General features: G+C 41.6%; 1 protein-coding gene and 1 long non-coding RNA gene across 2 annotated transcripts in view; both read left to right on the forward strand.

Moving 5' to 3' along the window:
• Positions 1-25,186, forward strand: part of LOC146706920 (voltage-gated delayed rectifier potassium channel KCNH1-like) — a 104,743-nt gene that overhangs the window by 35,453 nt on the left and 44,104 nt on the right. Inside the window, exons 7-9 of the mRNA XM_085458218.1 lie at positions 5,225-5,654; positions 15,873-16,072; positions 17,360-17,612. Of these exons, the coding sequence (XP_085314344.1) occupies positions 5,225-5,654; positions 15,873-16,072; positions 17,360-17,612 (883 nt within the window). The remainder of the gene's footprint in view (positions 1-5,224; positions 5,655-15,872; positions 16,073-17,359; positions 17,613-25,186) is intronic.
• On the forward strand, positions 17,621-19,950 carry LOC146706921 (uncharacterized). The gene is made up of 2 exons (XR_014920724.1): positions 17,621-18,624; positions 19,336-19,950. It is a non-coding gene; the product is annotated as an uncharacterized LOC146706921 (long non-coding RNA).

Below are 25,186 nucleotides of genomic sequence, written 5' to 3' on the forward strand. Positions count from 1 at the left end.
AAAAACGCTATGCGTCGCCAGGTGTTTCATCGGATTTGAGGTGTTACCTCCTTTGACAGTATCACAGTATCAGCTTAAAGCACTTGTTTCAGGCTGCTGAGTTTGCATATTTTGCTGTGAAGTACAGCCAGACTTTTGACCGCTTCGCCTTGGGCATTTTTAATCTGTAGCTCTGCTCTAAAAGAACGTACGTACCTGGGCCCGCCTACTATCCTCGGAAACGTAAAGTGATTGGCTAGAAGTGTATCACAGCTCAGGAAAAAAAAGCACCGAAATAAAGCACCGAAATGTGCGCTGCTTTTCGGTCTGGTTACTACCGTTTATGTCAGAACCGGTGCCATCCTGGCACCGGACACCGGTACCCATCCCTACACTGCACTAAGAGCATTGATTACCACTAGGTATTGCCTTCACCTTTCACATCTACTCAAGCTCTTCTCTCAGCACCTTTAGTTCTCTAGCTCCTCATGTTCCTTCTTCCTGTCCCATTTTGACCTCTGCTGTTATGTGCTGGGCTGTCTCAGGGGCACTTTACACTGCCTCCATCTGGGGTCTTGCCTTTCATGGTATGATCTTGTGCCACTTCCTCTATCTGCCAGGGGTACTATGCAGGGGCCTGATGATTTTTCTCTTTGCTCATCTTCTTTCTCAGGTTTCTGTTGCCTGCTGTATTCACTAAGCACACAGTCTGTTGTGGCCATCTTCCTGATGGATGTTTGTTGTGTCATCCTGGAAAGTGGTTCTGACACTCACCAGTCCTCAGTCTTCCTTGTTCTGCTGGGTGTACAGTCTCAGCATGCTGGATTTGGGGTGAAACCCTCCATGCATGGTCAAGGAGGGTTTTATGTTTCCTTTATGTTTCCTACCATTTGTTTTGTTTTGTTTTTTGGCAAAAAAGAATAAAACCTTACTCTTCTGGATGTCCTTCCTTATGTCAAGATCTGGTTTGGTACAGTTGCCAGTGCTCCTAGGTGTTGCCCACTTCTTGAGTGGTAAGAAAATAGAATAGCTTAGTGAAAAGGGAAGTCTGGGTTTCAAAAAAGAAAAGAGAGACACGTGGAAATTACACTCATAGCAAGTCAATATGAAAGAAACTGCTCGACTTCCCTAGTATTAGTTACCTTACTTCATTTCTAATGGAAAATAATGTTTTGGGGTTTTTTTAGCCGACATGTAATCGGTGCAGGCAGACCCTTTGAACATGTTATATTTATATTCATATTTTTTCTACACACAATTTATTTTGTGATAATAGTATATTATCACTACAACCCACATAACCAGAGTGTTTTTGGAGAAGTGTGTATTGCTTTGGATATATTTTGCACACTGTCGATGACTAATGCAGGTGAAGAGAGCTTTCATTAAGCTAAATCAGATTAAAACCCAATCTTTGCACAGTGTTATATTTTTAGGGCCACCGTGATTTGCAACATTAAACTAATATTAAATTGGGCTAATATTTTTTTCATGGGGCCCCAAATCCCTGGTGGCACCCCTGAGTACTCTTCCCCATTCCACACTCTTTAAGATTATGTTAAGCAGCCTGGTCAAAAGGTCCACGGCCTGCTCTTCTACACATCTCCATACCTCCATAGGCATGTCATCTGGACTGACTGTCTTTATCTTTTTGTGGCTATTTCAACAACATCTTTACCCCTCTATTCATCTTGACCTTTAGTAGACCTGGCTGGATTTTTACAGTGTCACATGAGCTCCTCGATTGTTTCTATTTTGTAATGATACTGATTGTAAAATACTTTAACAGTGCTGTTGCTTATGAATTAGCACAATTTGTGCAGCTAATATTTTTTTATTAGAAGCTGCAGTGTTCAGTACATCAACATAACAACAAGTTGACTTGTTTTTTCATTTAGTCTTTTACCTTATTGGGTAGTATAACTGATTTCATTTTAATCTAAACAATTTTGACAATAAAAAGAATAGAATCAACATTTTACACTGTAATGGATTTGTTGGTGAAATTAAACACTGACTTATCATTTTTGTTTTGGCCAGCCTATTACAGAATGAAGTATCACAGACTGAAGAAAAAGAAAGAAAATCCATCCACCCATCCATCCATCCATCCATCCATCCATCCATCCATCCATCCATCCATCCATCTATCCATCCATACATCCACCCATCCATCCATCCATCCATCCATCCATCCATCCATCCATCCATCCATCCATCCATCCATTTTCTTCAGCTAATCCAGGGCCAGGTTGCAGGGCCAGCCTAAGCAGAGAAGCCCTGGACTCCCTCTCCTGGGTACCTCCTCTAGCTTGTCAAAGGATTTCCTAGGCCAGCCAAGAAAAATAATCTCTCCAGTGTTTCCTGTGTCTGCCCCGTAGCCTCATTCAATGCCCAGAACACCTCACCCAGGAGGCGCCCAGGAGGCATTCTTGTCAGATGCCTGAACTTCCTCACTGGCTCCTTTCCTACTCTGAGCCCCACCCGAATGGCTGAACTCCTCACCCTATCTCTTAGGGAGAGGCCAGGTAAATCTTGAGAGAAAGTTCATTTCCACCACTTGTATCCGCAATCTCATTCTTTTGGTCACTACCCAAAGCTCGTGACGATAGGTGAGGGTAGGGACATAGATCAACCGGTAAACTGAGAGCCTCGCTTTTATACTCAGCTCTCAATTCCCCACGGCGAACCGGTACAAGGCATCACTGCTGCTGCAGCACCAATCTGTCTGTCAATCTCCTGCTTACTTCTCCCATCACTCATGAACAAGACCCTAAGATACTTAAACTCCTCAACTTGGGGCAGGAACACATCCCTGCATTTAAGTCGGCACTCCACCCTTTTCTGACTTTTGGAGGTGCTGATTCTCATTGCCGCTACTTCACACTCGGAGCTGCTGGCTGTCACTTGATGAAGCCAATAGAACCACATCATCTGCAAAAAGCAGAGATCAGATTCTTAGACCACCCAAGTATAAGCCTTCCCCCACTTGGCTGCGCCTAGAAATTCTGTCCATAAAAATTCTGAACAGAAAAGGGCAGCCCTGGTGGAGTCCAACACCCAATGAGTCCAACTTATTGCTGGCTACGCAGACCAAGCTCTTTTAGCAGTTGTATAAGGATCGAATGGCCCATAGCAATGGGCCAAACACCCCATACTCCCGAAGCACCTCCCACAGGACAGTCTGAGGGGTACAGTCAAATGCCTTCTCCATGTCCTTAAAATACATGTAGACTTGTTGGGCAAACTCCCAGGCGTCCTCAAGAAACCTGAAGAAGGTAAAGAGCTGGTCTAGTGTTCCATGACTGGGACAAGAACCACATTGTTCCTCCTGTACCGTGGTTGGACTAACAGACGGACTCCAGCACCTTGGCATAGACTTTCCCAGGGAGGCTGAGGAGTGTGATCCCCCCTTATTTGAAGATGGGAACCACACCCCTGGTTTGCCAATCCAGAGGTACCACCCCTGATCTCAACGCAAGATTGTAGAGGCATGAAAGAAAAACAAATTCAACTAAACTAAAATAAATGGGATTCAACAATGGGATTCAATACTGTTGCCATCATGTTCTGTGTCAGACCATATCATCACAATTGGTTTGGTGTCATGTACTGAAATTATAGATTAGAATTAGATTAGAATGTTGGATTAACAGTCTTACAAAATAAAAATAACAAAAAATAAAGCAAACATGGCAGTTCAGCTTCTTATTAACATGTATTGTCATCAATAAATAATTATTTCTATGATAACCAGAAAACAGAACTTATCATTTAACAATAATTTTAATGAATTATGTCAAGGACATGGGGGGAAAAAACAAACAAATGATTTGTTGGTATTCCTAGAAATGAGGGGGGGTAAGTTGGTGAACAAAGAGATCTATTGATCCGTTCTCTTCCACTTATCCTTATTAGGGTCGCAAGGTGGCTGTAGCCTATCTCAGCTACCATAGCGAGGTACACTCTGAACAGGTGACCAACCTGATGCAGGACTAACACAAGCTTGCAATAAATTTTGCAAAGCTATTTGTGATGGCAAGAGGATAAACTCTTCTAATGTTGGTGGCCTAAAAACTTTTTAAACTGTAATTTGGACTGTACAAGAAATATAAAATAAACTTATGATAAAAATAAAACACCTCAAACTGCCCAAACTAATGTCATGCCAAGGAAGAAGCCTCAAAACTTTATACATAGCAATTATATAAGTTAAGCAAGTTCTTTCTGCACACAAATGTTTATATTATACAACAACAGTGGGAACATGTCTGTCTGAAATATGTTATTGGTATCAAATTCAAAATATGCTTATATTAAAAATGAAACTGCTGACACTCCAGATAATAGACTGTGATTTTCTTTATATCCTTTCCTATGTTTGAATTTCATTAAGCAGTGGCTTATAGGATTCACAGAAAATGATATGCAACTGATCTGATCCAGCAAGACCACTCCTCAAGTCAGCAAAGCAATTATATGACAAATTGCGATGTCTGGATTGTCATAATATACATTTGATTCGTGAAATTAGATTAAATAAAACACCTGTGGATGACAGCAGTTTATATAATAATTTGAAGACAAATCAAAGAAAACAAATGAAGGAAGAGCAAGAAAACAGCTTGTAATGAAGTGAATTTTCAGGTCAACCATTTCCAAAAAAAAGCATCAATGAAAGTCTCCACTCAGTTTCCACTCAACACAAAGAGAGGCCCCAATATAAATACGTAACACTGAGTGGAATAACAGTTAAAAGTGTTTTATTACATGAGAAATTACAATCGAGATTGATGCAGGCTAAAAGATGCAATGGACAGCAAAAACAAAGACATCAATATTTCACAGTTTGTTTTTATTGATAAAATCTGTTTCCTTTTGTTTGAAATCTGGTTCAAGTTTACACTCATTCAACAAGATCTTCACATAACAAGATACGTGACTGACATGTCACATACTGATTAGATGATGATGTGATCCTGCATAATTATAGGTTACATGGTAAAAATAACAATAATAGCAAAGTTATTATAAGCACACAGTTTGTGTGAACTGATGCCAGCATGTTTGATGGAAAAGGCCCCTTAGATTCCCATGATGAGCTGAATGTTTGAAACAAGAAAAATCTTTCATAAAATTAATTGTTTCTGTACTCTTCTTTCACCTTTTTTCTCTTTATTTGTCCCCCTCCCTCCTACGGTGTCATATTTTCTCTTATCTGCTTTATCTCTTCTTTCACTTGCAGGGAATCAGCAGCCTTTTTAGCTCTCTCAAAGTGGTACGTCTGCTGCGTTTGGGTCGAGTTGCCAGAAAGCTGGATCATTACATTGAGTATGGCGCTGCTGTGCTGGTTTTGCTGGTTTGTGTGTTTGGCCTGGCAGCCCACTGGCTGGCCTGTATCTGGTACAGCATCGGATACTATGAGGTGATTGATGAGAACACCAACACTGTGAGGATGGACAGCTGGTTGTACCTGTTAGGAGAGACAGTTGGGACGCCATACAGATTCAATGCCTCGAGCTCAGGCATCTGGGAGGGCGGGCCCGGTAAAGACTCAGCCTACATCACTTCGTTGTACTTTACCATGACCAGTCTGACCAGTATTGGCTTTGGAAACATAGCACCAAACACAGATGGAGAGAAGATCTTTGCTGTAGCCATGATGATGATTGGATGTGAGTCCTTGTCATTTCCTTTCAACTTATTTCTCTGTGCCAAATATGCAAAACATTTCTGCCTTCCAGTTGTTTTTTGAGTTTATCAAGGTACTTGGCAGGAAAATTGCTGAACTTACCAGTTTTTCTGTGGATTTGACTCTCTCAGTGTCTTTTTTTCCCCTTATGACACCAGACAGACTCCATGATGCTGAGACCAGGTCTCTTTCTATAGTCTCCAGATTATCTCTTGCACTCTCTTTGTACTGCTCGTAAATCATTTCTTCCTGTCAAAACAACTTATTTTAGTTCTTTATGACTCTGACTGGATTGTCAAACATCTCCCCATTGATATTAAGGCAGTGTCAGCAATCTGTAAAGTCTTAGTCTAGGCTTTGCCATGTTTAACCAACCTAACGTTACAGTATACAACCTGGTAAATCCTGGAATATCTGTAGTTATACTGTACACCCGAAAAGTAAGGAGCTAAAGCATGCTCTTTAAGCTCTAGTCAGCTGCTACCAGAGAGGCCTTTCACAACATACAGCCTTTGTTACCGTCATTGTTAATATAAGCAAAAGCTTCTCACAACACTGTCAAAATGAAACATCCAGAGAGAGAGGATATTATGATTCATAGCTCTGTCAGTCAACCTACACGTGAATAATATTTTAATGATCAAATATCCTGTCCTATTCTTATGTGTGTTTGGTTTATATTAATGTATATAAATGCAGGACTAGGTAAACTTAAACCACAGGACTGTGTGCAATGTCTGTGTTTTTAGGTTCAGGTTTAGTTTATAGATAATTGTCCTGTTAGACCTCCAACTGTCTTTCGAAGCAAAATTAATGTAACATCCTGTGTTCTCCAACTTGAGTGTATTTAAATATTTATAGAAAATATATAAATTTAAATATAGAAAACTATTCATCTCCATCTAGTTTAGTGTACTAGAAATACCACTGACAATACCACTGTCTTTTTTTCTTGCGGAATTGCTGACCCCTCCCAGAAACTATTGTTAGGCTTCCATTGCATTTGCTCTTGGTATTCAGACTCTCCAGAAGATACATTTCTTTTTCTTTTTCCCACCAACAATATCATAAAATGTTCTGTTCCCATTCCTACTCTGCAGAAGATAAATCTTTCTATTCTAATGTCTTTGTCTTTGCACTATAAATAACAGTCTATTTTATGTAACTGCTGAAAGTAAAGGCAAGCAGACAGTTTCATGTTTTCCAGAGCAGAGAGGACATCTGCACGTAAAAGCTTTTCCTCACTGAGCTGAAGAATGAGGAGCTGTAGGGTTGACAATTTGTCTCCTTGATCGGAAGCTCCTGTCACCTTGTGTCATATCAGAATCTACAGTCTGTTAGCCTAGATCAGCTTCACACACCTAATGTTGCAGAAAAGGTAATCAAATGAAATAGGTGTCTAAAGCTTCGCTTGCAAATTGAAAATAATGAAAATATCTGATTTGTGATGGCATTGTTAGGCAGCAAACCTCAGAAATTAGGCCCCAGAGTGTTTAATGAAAATCCATTTCTAACCCAGTTTTAGTTGCTGTTTTTGAGTGTGCAGTGATTTATGTGGCTGTGAGAGCTTGTCCCTTTGAAACTCTTGTAAAGACGCTGTACTGAGACTATATTGAAGCTACCAAGCAGTCTGGTCTGGGTAGACCATTTGGTTTCCTATTAGAATTCACAAGGAACGAAAGGAATGAAAGCTGTAATTAGCACACCTTTCTTGTCCACAAAGTGGCTGAAAGCCTCTGGAGAATCAGTTTGGGTCATTAGGAATACGAGTGAGAGAGTTATAATGCTAACTGCAATATCAGGTTGGAATCTGCAGGAAAGACAAAAATAGATGGTTAATTTCCTTTCCAGAACATTCTACATCTGTGATATCTACATCAGAGATGCTGGACTGAAATCTGTTCATCACTTCTGTGATAATACCAAGAGATTCACCATTTTATGTAGCCTAAGGAGCTTGGAAAGAACCTCATCATGAAATTTCTTTAAGTTTCTTGAGGACATTTCATCTCTCAACCAAGAATCTTCTTTAGCTCTAAAACCAAATGGTGGTACAGAGTACAGTAGTTACAGAATAATAGTTTGCCATTTTTGCAGTGCACATTGAGGAGAATGGAAACCTTAACACTGAAGTTTACCCGAAGCCCACAGACACAGACCAGTACCTACTCTTTGACTCCCACTACCTTGTGGAACACAAATTTGCAGTAATAAGGACCCTGCAACACTGGGTAGAAAACGCTCCCTCTAAGCCAGAAGGGAAAGAAAAGGAACACACACATCTAAAGAAAACTGTTAAACCCAACTGGGCCTTCATCAAATCAGCAAAGATGCACAGGAGAGAAGGTCTGACACCAACTTTGGGCAAACAGAATGACAAACGGAACAACACTGTCATTCTTTGTTTATCAGGTTTATCAGAGAAACTCAAGAGAATTTTATTCACGCATGACATCCCAGTGTACTTCAGACCCAGCAACACCCTCAGACAAAAACTGGTTAATCCCAAGGAGAAAACTCCCAAACGCAAGCTAAACAAAATAGCTGCATAGCATACAAACAAAATAGTGTATGCTATGCAGTACGGTGAGGCTCGGACATACACTGGAGAAAAGAAACAGCCACTCAGTAAACCCATGGCACAACATAGAAGAGCCACTTCAACAAGACAAAATTCAGCTGTCTATCTGCATCTAAAGGATAAGAAGAAGAAGATAGATGGCTCAAAAGAGGAGTGCAAGAAGCCATCTACAGTGGTGTGAACAAGTGTTTGTCCCCTTCATGATTTCCCAAATTAGTTTTTGGTATATTTACCACACTTAAATGTTTGAGATCATCAAACAGATTTAAGTATTTCACAAAGATAAACACAAAATTCAGTGAATGAAGATGTTATTATTAAAGGGGGGGGGGGGGGGGGGGGGGGGGACAAACCTACATGGCCCAATGTGAAAAACACACATGCATTCATACTGATAAATGTATGTGCAAAAGTTTTGAGCCATCTCCATTTCTATGTATTTTGCTAGAAAAATGGTAAATAGGTCCAGCCATTTCTTGAAACATGGAAAAGCATACATCAAAATACAGTATGTTTGACATAATCAAAAACGTTTCCTAATGAACTTGAAAGTCAATTCTAGATTTGTATCCTTTATTCTTTATTCCTTCATAGCCTTAACTTTCTTTCTCTCTTTCGCTTTCATGTAATTTTTTGAAACAATCTTTGGGAAAAAGGTAATTCCAAAGCTGTTCTTTGGTGGTTGAATGCCTTTACTTGTTTTCTGTCAAAATGATCCCTTCAATAATGTTGAAGCCTGAGCTCCGTGGAGTCACTGCGTGACCAATATCATTCCATTTTGTGTTTCTCTATCCAAATTTTACTGCACTGGCAGTGTGTTTTGGATCTTTGTCATATTGAAAAATTAAGCCACTGCATTTATAATCCCCAGCACCACTTGCTGAAATGCAGCCCCATCCATAACAGCGCATTCACTATATTAGATTGGTGTAGACACTCAATCTTGTACATCTCTCCTGATGTCCTCTGTAAATATTAACAATGAACCAAAAATTTCTAATTTGTATTAATCACTCCATAACTTGTTGCCACTGATTTTCAGTCCATCTTTTCTGTATTGTGACATAGCCTAGCTTTTTCTCCCTATTTCAATTCTTTAAGAAATGTTTCTTGATAGTCACTTAGGTCTTTGTTGAATTTTTGTCTTTCAGATACTGCTCATTTGCTGCTTTAGGTCTGACTTTTGTTCTTTCATTTACAATTTGTGTAGTTTCCTCAAATTTATTGAGGACAAACTGTGCACCATGCAAAAATATGGCAAGTTTTCAACTAATAGTGTTCCTATCCAGGGGGGTCTCAGTGGCTGTAGGTAGCTTATGTGACAGAACAAAATGTGCTCCTTTGGAAAACCAATGACACCCACCAGAAATGATGTTTTAATAGCGAAGTTGTTCAACTCACACCTGGGTGACCCAATGGAGGGCAGCTCCATGGGTAGATCGTGGTACATATTGAAGATTGGGTAGACCTGTGCCAGGGTCTGGTTCCTCTCTGAGAGTGAGACGGATGGTGCCTTCAATTTCCCTGCAGCAGCGTTCTGCCATATGGATCAGTTCTCTGACACAGCTGCTCCCATACCAGGATGTGATGTGATGGAGGATGCTCTCCACAGTGCCTGTATAGAAAGTCCTGAGGATCCCTGGAGAGACCCTGAACTTCCTCAGTTGTCGGAGATGATACAGGCACTGCCTAGCCTTTTTGGATTAGACCTGAATGTGGGCAGACCATGCCAGGTCTGAGGAGATCCACTTTATCCATGTAGGCCGCCCAACACCACTGTGCTATCAGCAAACTTCACAATGGTATTGGAGCCATGGGTGGCCACCAGAGATGGGCTACGCGTTACTGTAATCTGATTCCTTTTTTTGAGTAACGTGTAAAGTAAGGGATTACTATTGCAGAAAAGGTAATTAGATTACTGTTACTTTCCCGTAAGCACGGTGCGTTACTGCGTTACTAAAACCATGATTTTTTTGCGAGAGTGTCTCATGTCAATGACGTAAGCGAGTGCGACATTCGTGGCGACAGCTGTGTGCAGATCAAAAATGGATAATATAACGAGTGCGGGAGAGAGTATGAGCGTGCAGCGTTTAAAGCGTGGAAGTACTGACCTTACTTTGAGTTTGATTCTGTAAAAAGTGATAAAAACATTAGCGTCCGCTGCTCACTGCGTGGGAAGAAAACTTCTTTTTACAGCGAAAAAAACCCTAAATGTCTGAGTAAGCACCGACAGTACGCTGCCACAGCAATGTGTAATTCACAGAGAAACTGCCGTATCCTTCCACTGACCGCTGCGGCACACCTGCACCAGGGCAAACCTCCGCCTACCCCACTCCTGCTTTACAGGTGAAAATAGAGCAACAGGACCGCTGAGTCTTTGATTTTATTTATTTTCTGCTGTGTTTTACGTGCATCTATTTGATAGAGTGAGTGTAAACACAAAAAACTATTTTATTTTATATGCTGGAAAATGCAGAAATTAGGTTTAAATGTTAAACAAATAAAACAAGTTTAAAAAGAGACTTTTTCATTTGATTACATTTTATATGATGGATTATGCAGTAAAAGTAGAATTGGACTAAAAGATCTATTGCTTTATTACCTATTTAGGGGATAAATCATGTTTTAAAAAGTAAATAAGTAACTAAGTAACTGATTACTTTTGTAAATAAGTAATCAGTAAAGTAACGGGATTACTTTTTGGGAAGTAATCAGTAATTAGTTGATGATTACTTTTTTCAAGTAACTTGACCAACACTGGTGGCCACACAGTCTGAAGTATAGAGGGAGTAAAGCACTGGCGACAGTACACACCCCTGTGGCGCTCCCGTGCTGATGGTGATGCTGTTCGAGATGCACCTGCCCACCCTCACCACCTGAGTTCTGCCAGTGAGGAAGTCCAACACCCATGCACACAGACGACTGTTGAGTCCTAGATCCTTTAGCTTAGTGAACAGTCTACTGGGCACTCTTGTGTTAAACGCTGAACTGTAATCAAAAAACAGCAGTCTCACATAGTTACTCTGTTTCTTGTCCACGTGGCTAAGGGTGGTGTGCAGGACATGGGCGATGGCATCCTCTGTGGATCTGTTGGGTCAGTAGGCGAACTGGAGCGGATCTGTGGTGTTTGGGATGGAGGAAGAGATAAAGTTCTTGAACAGCGTCTCGCACACCTCCGTAACCACTGAAGTCAGTGCAACTGGCCGGTAGTCATTCTGGCATGAGGGCTTGTTGTTCTTGGGCAAAGGGATGATTGTGGATTTCTTGAAGCATGCGGGGAACACAGACTTAGCCAGGGATTCATGGGAAAGTACCACACTTACATTTTTCGGCTTTAACATGAAGACGGTTTTCAAGCAAGCATTGTAAAACAGAGCCCACACAGAGATTTTACGACCTATGTGGGGATTGTGTTTCTCTAACTATGGGAAACCTAGAATGATAGCGCGTCTAGTAACCTGAATGTGGAAAAGGTGAGTGATTCAAGGGAATCAGAATCGGAGAAACTTAGGGAAATTAAGTTGTCATATCAGCATGTTTACAACAAACAACAAGCACTCATATAATAGGAGTGTAGAAACAGAGTTATGATAGATATATATTAAGATAAATAGATAAATATAGAGATATAGGTATAAACATAAATATACATATAAATATAAAAAGACAAATATGTGTGAAAATATGTCATGGTGTACAAAAGTGACCAGGGTGCATTGAGGTGTGATTAATGCTGTTCCACATGTGTGGATCTGATCCACGTAGATAAATTAAAGATTCCGATAGCAGTGGGAAGGAACGACCTCCTGTAACATTCCCTCAGGCAGCAAGGTTGAAGGAACATGTTGCTGAAACTGCTCTTCAGATTGTCCAGTGTGTTATGGAGTGGGTGGGAGTCATTGTCCATGATTGCCAGCACTCTTCCCAGCATTTTGTTACTGATCACCACCTCCAGGGTGGCAAGCTTCATGCTAGCAACAGACTCAGCCTTTCTGATGACTTTGTTCAGTCTTTTTGTGTCCTTCTCTTTGATGCCCGCACCTCAGCACACCCCAGCAAAGAAGATGGTGCTCCCAACAACAGACTGATAAAACGTATAGAGCAGCTTGCCGCATAAGGATCTGAGCCTTCATAGGAAGTAAAATCAGCTCAAACCCTTTTTGTAGGCAGCTTCTGTGTTGGCAGACGACTCCAGCTTGTGATCCAGATGAACTCCCAGATACTTGTAGGATGTGACTATTTCGACGTCAGTCTCACCAATGCAGGATCTGTTTCTTCAGAAGTCCTCCATCAGCTCCTTTGTTTTGGCCACATTCATCTGCAGGTGGCTCACCTCACACCACCTCACGATTGATCAGTCCTCTGTACTTCTCTTCCCTTCCCATGCCCACACTTCCAATAATGGCCGTGTCATCAGAGAATTTCTGGAGGAGACAAGTGTCTGTGATGTACTTGAAGTCGGCCCTATAGATGGTGAAGAGGAAAGGGGACAGAACAGTTCCCCGGAGTGCTCCAATATTGCTGTTCAGACTCTCTGACACACAGCTCTGCAGTCTCACAAACTGTGGTCTGCCTGTCAGGTAGTCGCTGATCCACTGGACCAGTGGAGCCTCTACCTGCATGTCCTCCAACTTCTCTCTCAGCAGCCCAGGCTAGATGGTGTTGAAGGCACTAGAGAAGTCAAAGAACATTATCCGAACTGTGGTGTTGTGTCTGTTGAGGGAGGAATACGCTCTCTGCTGCAGATGTATCACTGCATTGTCCACCCCTTAAGTGGGGCTGGTATGCAAACTGCAGAGGGTCTTGTGAGTGGAAGGCAAAGCTCACTGACGAAATCGAAGTCGATTAAGCTCTGCTCAGTGCCCAAATCTATGAGCGCATTCAATGAGTGAGACACACGGGGCAAGCTAATAGTCACAGGGAGCATTAGACAGGGCTTAGAGCTAACCGTGGATCCGCCTACCCGTATCCCCATACCTCGTACCTTTTCCTTTCTTCAGAAGTAACTGCCAAAGGAGCTGGACCGGAACGAGAAATGGGAGCGGAAAGGAAGAAAGATCACTAGGTTCAGTAGTTCCTCTCAACCAAATCCTTGAATGTGGCCAGCTCATCACAGGAAGCCAGGTGATCCTGCATCTGATCATTCAGGGTATGATGGAAAACCCCACGGTGCAAAAATCAATGATAAATTCTGCTGTACTGCGTTTCCCTGCCTGAGATTTAATTTAATTTAATTTAATCTCTTTGCCGCACTGCCCTCAAAAGCAAGATGAGAAAAGGTCTTTTTAAACTCACCCAGAATAGCATCATACGGACACATGGAAACTGGACAGAACGTGAGAAACACTTCAGCCTAAGCCAGTGCTCCTCCCCTGGTTCAGCACAGAACCAGCTCGGGGTGAGTTGGCGAGGAATAGACATAGAGAAGGCTTGAAACTTGAAAAAGGCACAGAAGACAGGTTTGTTAACAGTCATTTAACATGAAGTTAACTAGTTAAGTTAGTTAAGTTTTTTTTTTTAAAGCAGCTTGACTGCTTTGGTAGATGGGAGAGAAGTTTCAGCTTTGAGTGTGTTTGTGAATAAATTAATGTTACAAAATAAGAAACATCTTAACTGCTGCGCACAACAGCTCAGTAGTGGACCTATAGACCTGGCATCTGTTCTGAACCTGCTGTTATTGTTTTAACACCAACTCAGCTCCACCTCTGTGCTGAGGCTGCACAGTAACCTTTCGGGAGGTCACAGCAAGTTCTCTATGCTGCGGTCAGCTCCACACTTTGACTGTGTTCATAGTGGATGACAGCAGGCTCCTGCTGCATGCTGGATGGGGTCGGCATTGATCTGATGACCCAGAGTGCATACTGCTGACAGGCAGTGAGGGAGAGCAGCTGAGTCAGGGATAGACTGTATGGGCTCAACTGATGGGCTGAGCTGTGGATTTGCTAAAGGTGAATTTTTTTATACAGAGAAACACCAGTGCACACGTTCATTACCTTGTAGGAAATACAACAGAACTTTCCAAAGAAACATCTTTAGAGTAAAAAAAAATGCCTGTTTGCTAGAAATGTCCTCTTGCTTAGAGCACCTCTCAAATGATCACTTACATGAGGTGAGAATAGCTAATCAGAGATTTTGTCTTTTTTAATATGTTAGTCTGGGCTGAGAAATGAATGTCTCTGTATGATTTACAGCACAAAATGAATGCCAGTCCTGTAATGTAGTACACAAGCCACAGTTAAAAACAGTCACACGGCGCTTTATAACAAAAATGATGATCAATTTAGAATCCCCAGTTAACTTGGTATATGTTATAAGCATATGTTAGGACTGTGGGAGGAAGCCAGAGCACCCACACAGACACAGTAAGAACATTAAAACTCCACAAAAAAAGGCCAGAGTCAACAAGGAGATTCAAACCTTTCAATGCTGTAAGATTACTAAACTTCTGCACCGTCCTCTACTGTGATTTCACTGAACAAAAACCTTAAACCATAAAAAATCAGTTGCAACTATTGAGCATTTACATTTAAGTGCCTGATTAACAGAAAGTAAACAGATGATAAAACTGAAATTATGTTTCTTTCCGGAACACTTCTTTGTCATTGTTATTTCAAAGAGTGTTTTGAGGTCTATTAAGTGAATCACACAACATGTTGATGTGCTTTTACAAATCTGGTCTTTTCTCTGCTGTTGATTTCAAAAAAACTTTCAAAAACCTGTCACTTTTTATTATCTTTCACTTCAATCTCTTTGAACTAGGAGCTAAATGAGGAGCTATTTGTAGCTGATATAATGAGGAGTTTCAGAAATTTCAGACAACTTGTACAAGTATTCTAGCATTGCTATGGATAGAAATTTCCTACCCAACCTAGCACCACTGATTAAAAGTGGGCCGTGAGGTCAGTTTCATGGTCATTAATATGTTAGTGACCACTGACCATTGATCAGTGACCATTGATCAATGGCCATGGGCGCCATTGACAGAGAGGATGCAGTCACTGCATTGGGAGATGGTGAAAGATGTACCCTTTGGCCCCCTCTGCGATTCAGAGACGGTCTTTCCCTTTTCATATAAATGGCCTCAACCAGCATTCCTCCCTGTCAAGGATGTGTGCATCCTCGTCATTGACAGAGCAGTCACAGGGCTGTAAGTGAAAATTGATTGCAGATTCCTGGACTGATGAGTTAGATCTTCTATGGTCTGATGTGACGCCTTCATATTATTTATCAGAGTAATTTGTCGTTGTTTGAATCAAAAGACTCTTCAGAGTCCTCTGTCAGCTTAAGCAGAGTTTATTCGCATGACTGTGGCAGTGGTCAATGGAATTAGATAGTTAATGGATAAAGGCATTTCATGCATCTCATACTGGACTTTCGTATGGTCTTCACATTTTTGTATTTTCTGTTTAAACTTATTCTGTAACACAATAAGTTTTTAGCATTTCATATCTTATAATATGGTATTTGAGCACATCTACAAGTGACTGAAGTGATTGCTGCGACACTGAAATTCTGTTTTGTGAATAATAAAGACAGGTTTGACAATATAACATCTACAATGTAACAGTAGGTTTTGTAGAGAAGTATAAGAACTTAATGTTTTTTGTCCTCTGTTTACAGCGCTGCTGTATGCCACCATTTTTGGTAACGTCACCACCATCTTCCAGCAGATGTATGCCAACACCAACAGGTACCATGAGATGCTCAACAGTGTGAGAGACTTCCTCAAGCTCTACCAGGTCCCTAAAGGCTTGAGTGAGCGTGTGATGGACTACATTGTGTCCACCTGGTCCATGTCAAGAGGCATTGATACTGACAAGGTAAGAATTCAGTCCAAATCATTGTGTTATTGGAAGTGAAACAGCTGGTTGTGGTTGTATTTTTATTTATTATGAATTTTTGCTTCTATACAGTTATAGCTACAGTTTTAGCAGTAGCATCACTGCCCAACCAAACTGAAACCAGAATTCTTAAATTTTTAAGTTAGTTTTGAAAAAATGGAACCATTCATTTCCAACACCAGGCCGGGGTCTTTCTGTGTGGAGTTTGCATGTTCTCCCCGTGTTTGCGTGGGTTCTCTCCGGGTACTCCGGCTTCCTCCCACCGTCCAAAGACATGCAGCTTGTGGGGATAGGTTAATTGGATAATCCAAATTTCCAATAGGTGTGAATGTGAGTGTGAATGGTTGTCTGTCCCTGTGTGTTGGCCCTGCGACAGACTGGCGACCTGTCCAGGGTGTACCCTGCCTCTCGCCCTATGACAGCTGGGATAGGCTCCAGCGCCCCCCGCGACCCTGAAAAGGATAAGCGGAAGCGAATGGATGGATGGATGGATGGATGGAACCATTCATACTCTTCTGCACAAATAAATCACAATATATTTCCATGAAGAGGCTGCTACGAAAACTGCAACCACTAAATACCTGCAAAGAGTAAGACAAGTCCTGAGCAGTCAGCTGAATGGAATGAACAAGATCTGGGCAATCGACACTTATGCCCCACTGGCCACCGGATACCTTGCTGGAATAATAATATGGCCAAAGGAGGACATAGAAGCCACTGACATCAAGACAACAAAGCTGATTACCATGCATGAAGGGTATAAACCCTAAATCGAGCATCTTGAGACTGTATGCTAAAGAGAAGGAAGGAGGCCAAGAACTAGTTAGTGTCTTTGTTGTCCAGGATAAAACAACAAAGATCCATGAATACATCAGGAAGGTGCCACAGCCAATCCTGTACTTAGTCAATACTTCAGGCAGTCATGACCAAAAGGTTTGGCAGTGGAACAATGTTTATTCCATGTGCAACTTCAGTTTTTATTGATATTAGTTTTTAAATGTTTTGATGATACAGTGAAAAACAATCTCAAGGATTTCATAAGTTTCAAAAGTTGCTGGTGAACTGCTGGTGAACAGTAAGTAGAATGTAGTTCATCAGCATGGAAATGAAGCATAAAAAGGGCAGCATCATTATGTCTGCATTAACTGTATTTCTGTTTTCACGTCAGCTTAGGAAATCCTGAATATAACTACTGATGACATTTTAGCAATGATCATTATTTATCTGGCTCTGTGTGACGTCACCTTGGTCTAACTCTGTTTGCAGGTGCTGCAGATTTGTCCAAAGGACATGCGAGCAGACATCTGTGTCCACCTCAACAGGAAGGTGTTTAAGGAACACCCGGCATTTCGCCTGGCCAGTGATGGCTGCCTGCGGGCTCTGGCCATGGAGTTTCAGACCATCCACAGTGCCCCTGGTGACCTTATCTATCATGCTGGAGAGAGCGTGGACAGCCTTTGCTTCGTCGTGTCAGGATCGCTGGAGGTCATCCAGGACGATGAGGTGGTGGCCATTTTAGGTGAGGGTCTTCAGTTAGAGAATAAGGCTAAGATTGTTAAAAAATGAAGCTTTAGTCTTTTTAAAAGACAGTGTGACAGTGGGAAGGAAAAACTTGCTTTTAAGCAGGAAGAAACCTGTAGCAGAACCCAGCTCATGAAGGGGCAGCCATCTGCCGCGACCATAGGGGATGAGAGTGGGGAAGACCGGACAAAAGACATGCTGTGGAAGAGAGGCAGCAATTAATGGTATCTAAGTAGCCTAGAGCTACTGCAGCATAACTAAGGGAGGATTCATGTTCACCTGATCTAGTCCTAACTTTATGATTTGTCAAAAATAGCTCTCCATTTCTAGTTCTCATCCCCTACTCTTTCTGCAGTATTTTGGATCAACGGAAGGCTTTTAAAGGAGTCTTTAGGACAGCCTGATAATCAGGGGCGGAGCGTGGGGGTGGCTTACTGGGCTTAAGCCCGGGTTGTTTTGTCAGAAGCCCGGGGTCTTTTGGAGTGTAATTTTTTCATAGTTAGATGTCTGGGTGACAACTGTATAAAACAAAAAGTACACACAATATTCGAAGCACATAGTGCACACTGTGGGAATTTACGACTGTGCGTGAATCCCCCCTGATATTGGTATGATCCGAGCTCAGGCACTAAGTGACTGAGCGAGGGGGCGGGGCAGCTGCTGCCTGTGTCCGCTGTTGGAGAAACGGAGCCAGCCATACTAAGGAGAGCTTAAGTTTGACCAGTTACCAAAGAAAATCATTCATACCGTACAAATAATGTAAATATGACGGTGCATCACGAAAGATTGATATCAAACTGATCACTTGACCAATATTACGTTACTCGCTCTTCAAGTGAATCAACAAATGGCGAAATGAAAAGCCGAACAAATGCTATTTTTTTAGAGTCTTAGCTTACGTGTGTTTATTTCATATTTTCAGTTCTTACCCTCCCCGACTAAATCGGTTTCAGTTATGTACTGAAATATAAGAATGGACATTAGAGGCTTCTTTCAAAGAAAAAACTCAGGTAAATGTTATTTTATATATTATGCTTTGTATGTTGTTCAGTATATTTCTATGCAAAACAAGAGGGATTTCAGTACACAGCAGGATATTCACATTTGTAACCAGATATTTACATACACTTTAGGGAGAAAACATAAAACATTTTTACTGTACAACATCAATTTAGAGTAAACTTTTGTTTTAGATAAATATTGAAATATCTTTTGAATTAGTTAAATGTCAGAATAAAGAGAGACAGAGCTGTCTATTTTTTATCACTTTGATCAAATTTAGGAGTACATATACATTAAGTTTATTGTTAATTAGTAAGAAACTCCAGACGATTCCATTCTGAGCTGAAGAAGCTTCTGATAGGTTAGTAGAGTCCATGTGAGTAAACTGGTGGCACAGCTGTGGATGCATATAAGGCAAAACACAGAGCCTGTTTTTTTGAAATGGGAAAATCAAGAGATGTCAACCAAAACACCAGGAAAAGAACTGTGGAGCTCCATAAGTGTGGCTCAGTTTGAATACAATTTGGTGCCATTTGCAATTAAGAAATACAGATAGTTTCTCTCTTTACTCTTAAAGTTAACAAATATGTTTTTTATATTTATCAATCTAAAAAAATAAACATTTAGTCCGATTTGATGTTACAATTAAAAAGTGTTTGTGTTTTGATCTGAACAGTACATAAATATGTGGTTTCAACTGTATATTTGATGATTGTCAGCACAAAGAGGGAGAGAGAGGAACAGAGAGGGAGATGGAGAATGAGGACAGAACAGAGATGAACAAGAGCAGGTGAGACACACATGTTAGTCAAATGGTCATTTGCCAAAAGTATCACCGTATCACAGGTCCTCATGTATCTCGTACCTAGTGTTTCTTTTTAGGTTTGCTATTTTTCAAATTCTATATTTATTAAGTTATGCAGGCTTGTTCGCACAACAAGGATAAATAATTATATAAACTTTTCTCAATCTAAATATTGTACTTTGGTGGAATTAAAAAATAAGTGTAGTGCAGGTCTATGATGATTTTTAGTGCTACTATCATCTAGTTCTGATTCTGGTTCTGTCTTGGTTAAGTCCTCAGTAGTCCTGATTTTGAACTGTTGTAGTCCTGTTTTAATTCCGGATCAGTTCTGGGTCTGGTTGAATTGGGGTTTAGTCCCTGTGTCTTGATACAGCCCCGACTTTGTTCTGCCTTGCTGCTTAATTAAAAAACTAGTTTAAGATGTCCTGCACATGTGATATATATTTTTCCCTATATGAAGTCATTCTTTTTTGAACAAAACTCAAAACAGAGCCTATTAATCTTTCAGTCATTTCTAACCCCCCCCCCCCCCCCCCCCCAAAAAAAAAAAATAAAAAAAAAATAAAAATAAAAATACCACATGCATACTACCCTTTAGGGCTAGGCCCCGGGTGTTTCAAATGTCTGGCTCCGCCTCTGCTGATAATAATGAATTCCAGTAGTCAAGAAGTCTAACCTTGCCTGACCTCGTTTTTCAGGATCACCCTGAGAAAAGATGTTTCTAATTTAGAAACATTGTGTATATGAAAGAAAGGAATCCTACATGTTAATTTAATATGCAAATTGCAGGTCATATCCTGTTCAAAAATTCAAAGATATTTAGGAGTTTTAGTTTTATATGAATTTAGAAGCATTAGAGATCATCTAGGCCTTTGTGTCTTAAGGCAGTCCTATAGTTTAACTAATTGATGTGTATCATCTGGTTTGTGGCTAGATAAAGCTGGGTACCTGCATAGGAGTGAAAATGTATGCTATGCCTTTTATTGATATTGCGTAAGAGAACAATATATAATGGAAACAGAATTGATCCTAGCACAGATAGGAAAAAACTCCATTCCTCTTCAGATGATAAGTTAGCTGTTTTACCACTACTCTTTCACAATTTTTTTTAGATAAAAGGAAGGTTGGAAGTTGGCCTATAATTAGGCAAATGAGCTAATTATAGGCTAATTTGTGAGCTAATTATATTACACCTTCCCCATTGCCGAGTAACTAATTTGTACATTTCTTATAGCCCATTTGTTGAAACAAAAATGATTTATTGTCCATTGTACGCTCTCATAGTAGTGCTATTAACCCTCCACACTATGTGGACCAAATATAAATAACAGATCAATGGTGTCTTTCAAACGCTATTGCTTCTAGTTAGACACACACACTTGGCAGATTATTTGTTACTTTCTGCATGATGAGAACGAAGGCTGTCTAAAATTAATTAGTTCTGGTGGGTTGCCACGTGGCCAGCGGCTGAGTTGAATCAGTTCAGGTGGGCAGCCCCATGGCCAGCAGCTGAGATGAATCAGTTCAGTAGGACTGCACCGGTGCCAGCAGCTGAGATGAATCAGTTCAGTCGGGCAGCCCCATGGCCAACAGCAGCGCTAGAGCCAATCCAGAGGACGGCCCGCATAGAAAATGGCAGTGACACAGGGCAAGCTGTGAATGGAGGCTGTTGGGCAGCTTGGCAGGTGGCTGGCATGCAGGACCAGACGAGGTGGATCCTGCAGGCGATGGCGTGGGAGCTGCGGGTAGAGGAGCTGCAGGTGACGATGTGGGAGTCGCGGGTGGAGGAGCTACAGGCGATGGCATGGGAGCTGTGGGTGGTGGAGATGAAGCAGGACCAGCAGGTGCGGAAACGTCTGGCAGCGGAGACGAAGCAGGGACAAACTGAACTGAAATACACATGCGGAATTGACAACTACAATGACAAGACAAGGAACTGAGGGAAACTGAGGACTTAAATACACAGGCTAATGATGATGGTGATAAGAGAGTGTTGAGTACACAGCTGAACTTAATGTAACTAATCACAACAGGACGTGGAACTAGACATAATGCACATAGTCAGAAGGTTACCACACTAAGACAGGAAACACATGGACTATAAACAGTGAACATAAACAAACTGAAAACACTGGATCAACAACCCAGGAACCCTGAAACATACATTTTAGAGTCAAATGTTCATCTACCACTATTATTACTATTCATCTACCACTAGAATATAGAAAAAGGTCACACATCTGCTGTCCAAACCTTGTGATGTACTGCTGACCAAAAAGAGCACAAAGTTTCATTTCACATTTGCCCAAAAAACATCTTGATTAGTCTTTTGGGAAAATATTCTTTGGACTGATGAGAAAATCTGTCTGTGTAATACACTATCACAACTCCTTTTTCCTTTCCGGCATGGCCACTACTGAAATAGGGAAGGCATGATTAGAAGATGCTCACCGGCTGCGAAAGCCAGTCTCCCCTGCCACCCACTGCACATGCTCCACCCAGGTCTCACTGTGGATGACAACATCATCTAGGTAGAAGCAGTATATGTAGCTTGTGGACACAGCATGCGGTCCATGAGGCGCTGGGGATCTGACACAAGCCAAACCGAAGAAGCATTGTAACAAAAAGTGAGCAGTGCCTAACCAGTCCAGGAGCTCGTCGACCCGTGGCATCAAACTGTGAGATCTCATTCACCTTGAGATATTCAACACAGAACCATATAGCCCCATCTTTCTTTACTCCAAAAACAATGGGGCTACACCACGTGCTGTGTGACTCTTCTATTACTCCCAGCTTTAGCATTTCAGCCAACTCCTTTTGAACCATTTGTCTCTTGTGCTCAGGTAACCTGTAAGGTTGTGAACGCAGGGTCACACCAGGCTGTGTTTCAAAGGGGCACTCCATGGGAATCATATGGCTGGGCAGAGGGGAACACATCTACAAACTCCTGTTGCAGTGTAGCAACATCTGCTCTCTGGACCTGTGTGAGATGGTCATCACAATGGAGGAAGATGGGAATGATCGAATTTGGCACCTCTGGCCCCAACTAATCTCTCTCCTTCAGACTCATCAGAGAAGCCTCTCAGCATCTCTCCATGTTTCTAGGAGATTGAGGTGATATACCTGTGTGGCTCCACCTCTGTTTCACCGCACCACCTCATAGTCTACCTCACCCATTTGCCACGTGACCACTAAAGGTCATAACCTCCCCAATGTGTGCAGCTTTGCTCTCAGGTCCAGCATGTATTGAATCGTATTCTTAGCCAGGCTTGTACCTTCCTCCCAGCTTTCTTTAATCAGGTCCAGCAACCCCACAGCTTTCTGCTGGACAGCAACTCTGGGAGAAAGGGAGAAAATCCTGTGGATGACTGGAGCACCTCCTACACTGTAAACAGGTCTTACCAGCAACCCAATTGCAATCATCCTCATGAATGAACTTCTGAATCATAGGCTTATTCAGAGATGACCTGAAAAAAGTGTGCCTATGCCACAATTTTTGGAGGGCTTTCAGATCTGGAAACACAGAGGGAATGAACAGAGAGTCAGCTGAGGAAGATGAAAACCAGGTAGGCCACGGGTCCAGATGGAATCAGCTCCAGACTATTGAGGGACTGTGCAGATCAACTTTATGAGGCTATCACATACATCTTTAACCTCAGTCTCTGTCTGGAGAGGGTCCCCATTCTGTGGAAGACCTCCTGCGTGGTGTCGGTCCCAAAGACAACGCACCCCAAGGAGCCGAACCACTTCAGACCCTTTGCACTGACTTCACACCTCATGAAGACCACGGAGAGGATCATACTACACCACCTTCGCCCATTAGTCGGGAGAGACCTAGACCCGCTGCAGTTTGCCTACCAGCCGAACATCATCTACCTGCTGCATTGGGCCTTCTCTCATCTGGAGAGCACCAGGTGCACTGTGAGAGTCATGTTTTTTCATTTCTCCCGTGCCTTCAACACAATCCAACCCTCAGTGCTAAGGGGGAAGCTGCAGTGGGTTAGACCCCAGTATGTGAGGCTGCAGGACTGTGTGTCTGAGGTGGTAGTCTGTAGCACCGGGCCCCCACAAGGAACAGTACTCGCCCCTTTCCTCTTCACCCTGCACGCTGCAGATTTCAGTTATAACACGGACACTTGCCATCTCCAGAAGTTCTCAAACGACACCGCCATTGTGGGTCAGGTGTCAAAGGGAAACAAACTGGAATACAGGAGGGGTCATCAATGACTTCGTCAGCTGCTGTGAACAGAACCAACTTTGCATCAATGCCACAGATTGACTTCAGCAAGAAGACAACCCCTATTACACCAGTGAACATCCAGGGTTTCGGCATTGAAACGGTGGAGGAGTATAAATACCTGGTGGTTCACCTCAATAACAAACTGGACTGGTCCACGAACACAAATGCACTCTACAGAAAGGGTCTAAGTTGACTCCACCTGCAACGGTGGCTGAGATCCTTCGGGGTGAACAGAACACTCCTAAGGACGTTTTATGACACTGTGGTGGCATCTGCCATCTTTTAGGCTGCGGTCTGCTGGAGTGGTGGAATGGCAGAGAGGGGCAGGGGGAAACTCAACAAATTGGTCAAGAGTGCCAGCTCTGTCCTGGACTGGCCGCTGAAGTCCATTGAGCAGGTTGGGGAGGAGAGGATGTTGTCTAAGCTAAGATCCATCATGGACAACACCTCACACTGAGCAGCTCGTTCAGCAGTGTACTTTTACACCCACAGTCTTGGAAGAAGTGCTACTGCAGGTCATTCTTACCAGCAGCTTTTAGACTCTATAACACAGGTTATCTTACTGATCAGCAGTGATGGGAATAATGGTGTTACAAGTAACGGTGTTACTAACGGCGTTACTTTTTTCAGTAACGAGTAATCTAACTAATTACTATTTCTATCGTTACAACGCCATTACAGTTACTAACAAGAAAATGTGGTGCAGTCGCATTACTATTTTTCAACAAACAGACGGCTGAAGCTTTGTTCAGCTTACCTCATCTTATATCAGTTGCACGGAAGTAGCTTACTATGTAAGTAATCTGGGCTCTATAGTTTTAAACAGCTGCTTGCACTCCCGTGGACGGCAATCACTTTCTGGCAAACGATCGCTTTTTGGCACAACACCTGAATATAAGGGGGCAAAACAACCGCATGAGTGCTGCTGTTTGACTGAGGAGGAATAAAGTAGTCATGGTAAGCCAATCACATGACCACTTTAAGATGTCAAAGCAACAAGGTGATATATACCAGTTTTTAAATTGTGTTGATAGGCCACGTAAAACCAGAGTCATGATAAACAATATATATGTGGTGTTTTTCCTTTCCTTTACTTCTTTAAAAAAGTTAGTAACTGATTTACAATATTCTCAAATTAATTAATTAATTAATTACTTGAAAAGTAACTATTGCGTAATGTTTAACCCTCTGGTGTCCAGGGTATAATTGGCCATTTTTAACTACTTTTGATTTTACCTCTACATTTTACCTTTAAAAACTATTTACTTTGCCTTGTTTGGTATCATTCTTTTCAGCACAACCTCACAGGTCTGAATTTACAGTCATGTTTTCATTTTGACATACTCTATTAACACAATTGATCTAAAAATCAGACAAAAAACATAAAATCCGAGTAGAAAAAGTTATATTTTTATTGTAACAACCACAAACATGTTTAATGAATCATATTTCATAACTTTAAATGCAATTATAAATTGTCAATTTTAAAATCCTATGCACAAGTTTTGCAAACAACAAAGTTATT

This window comes from Copadichromis virginalis, linkage group LG6 (assembly GCF_057382275.1).
Source record: "Copadichromis virginalis isolate Kocher_CV1m ecotype Utaka linkage group LG6, C_Virginalis_male_GT1.1, whole genome shotgun sequence".
In the NCBI taxonomy this organism is placed as follows: Eukaryota; Metazoa; Chordata; class Actinopteri; order Cichliformes; family Cichlidae; genus Copadichromis; species Copadichromis virginalis.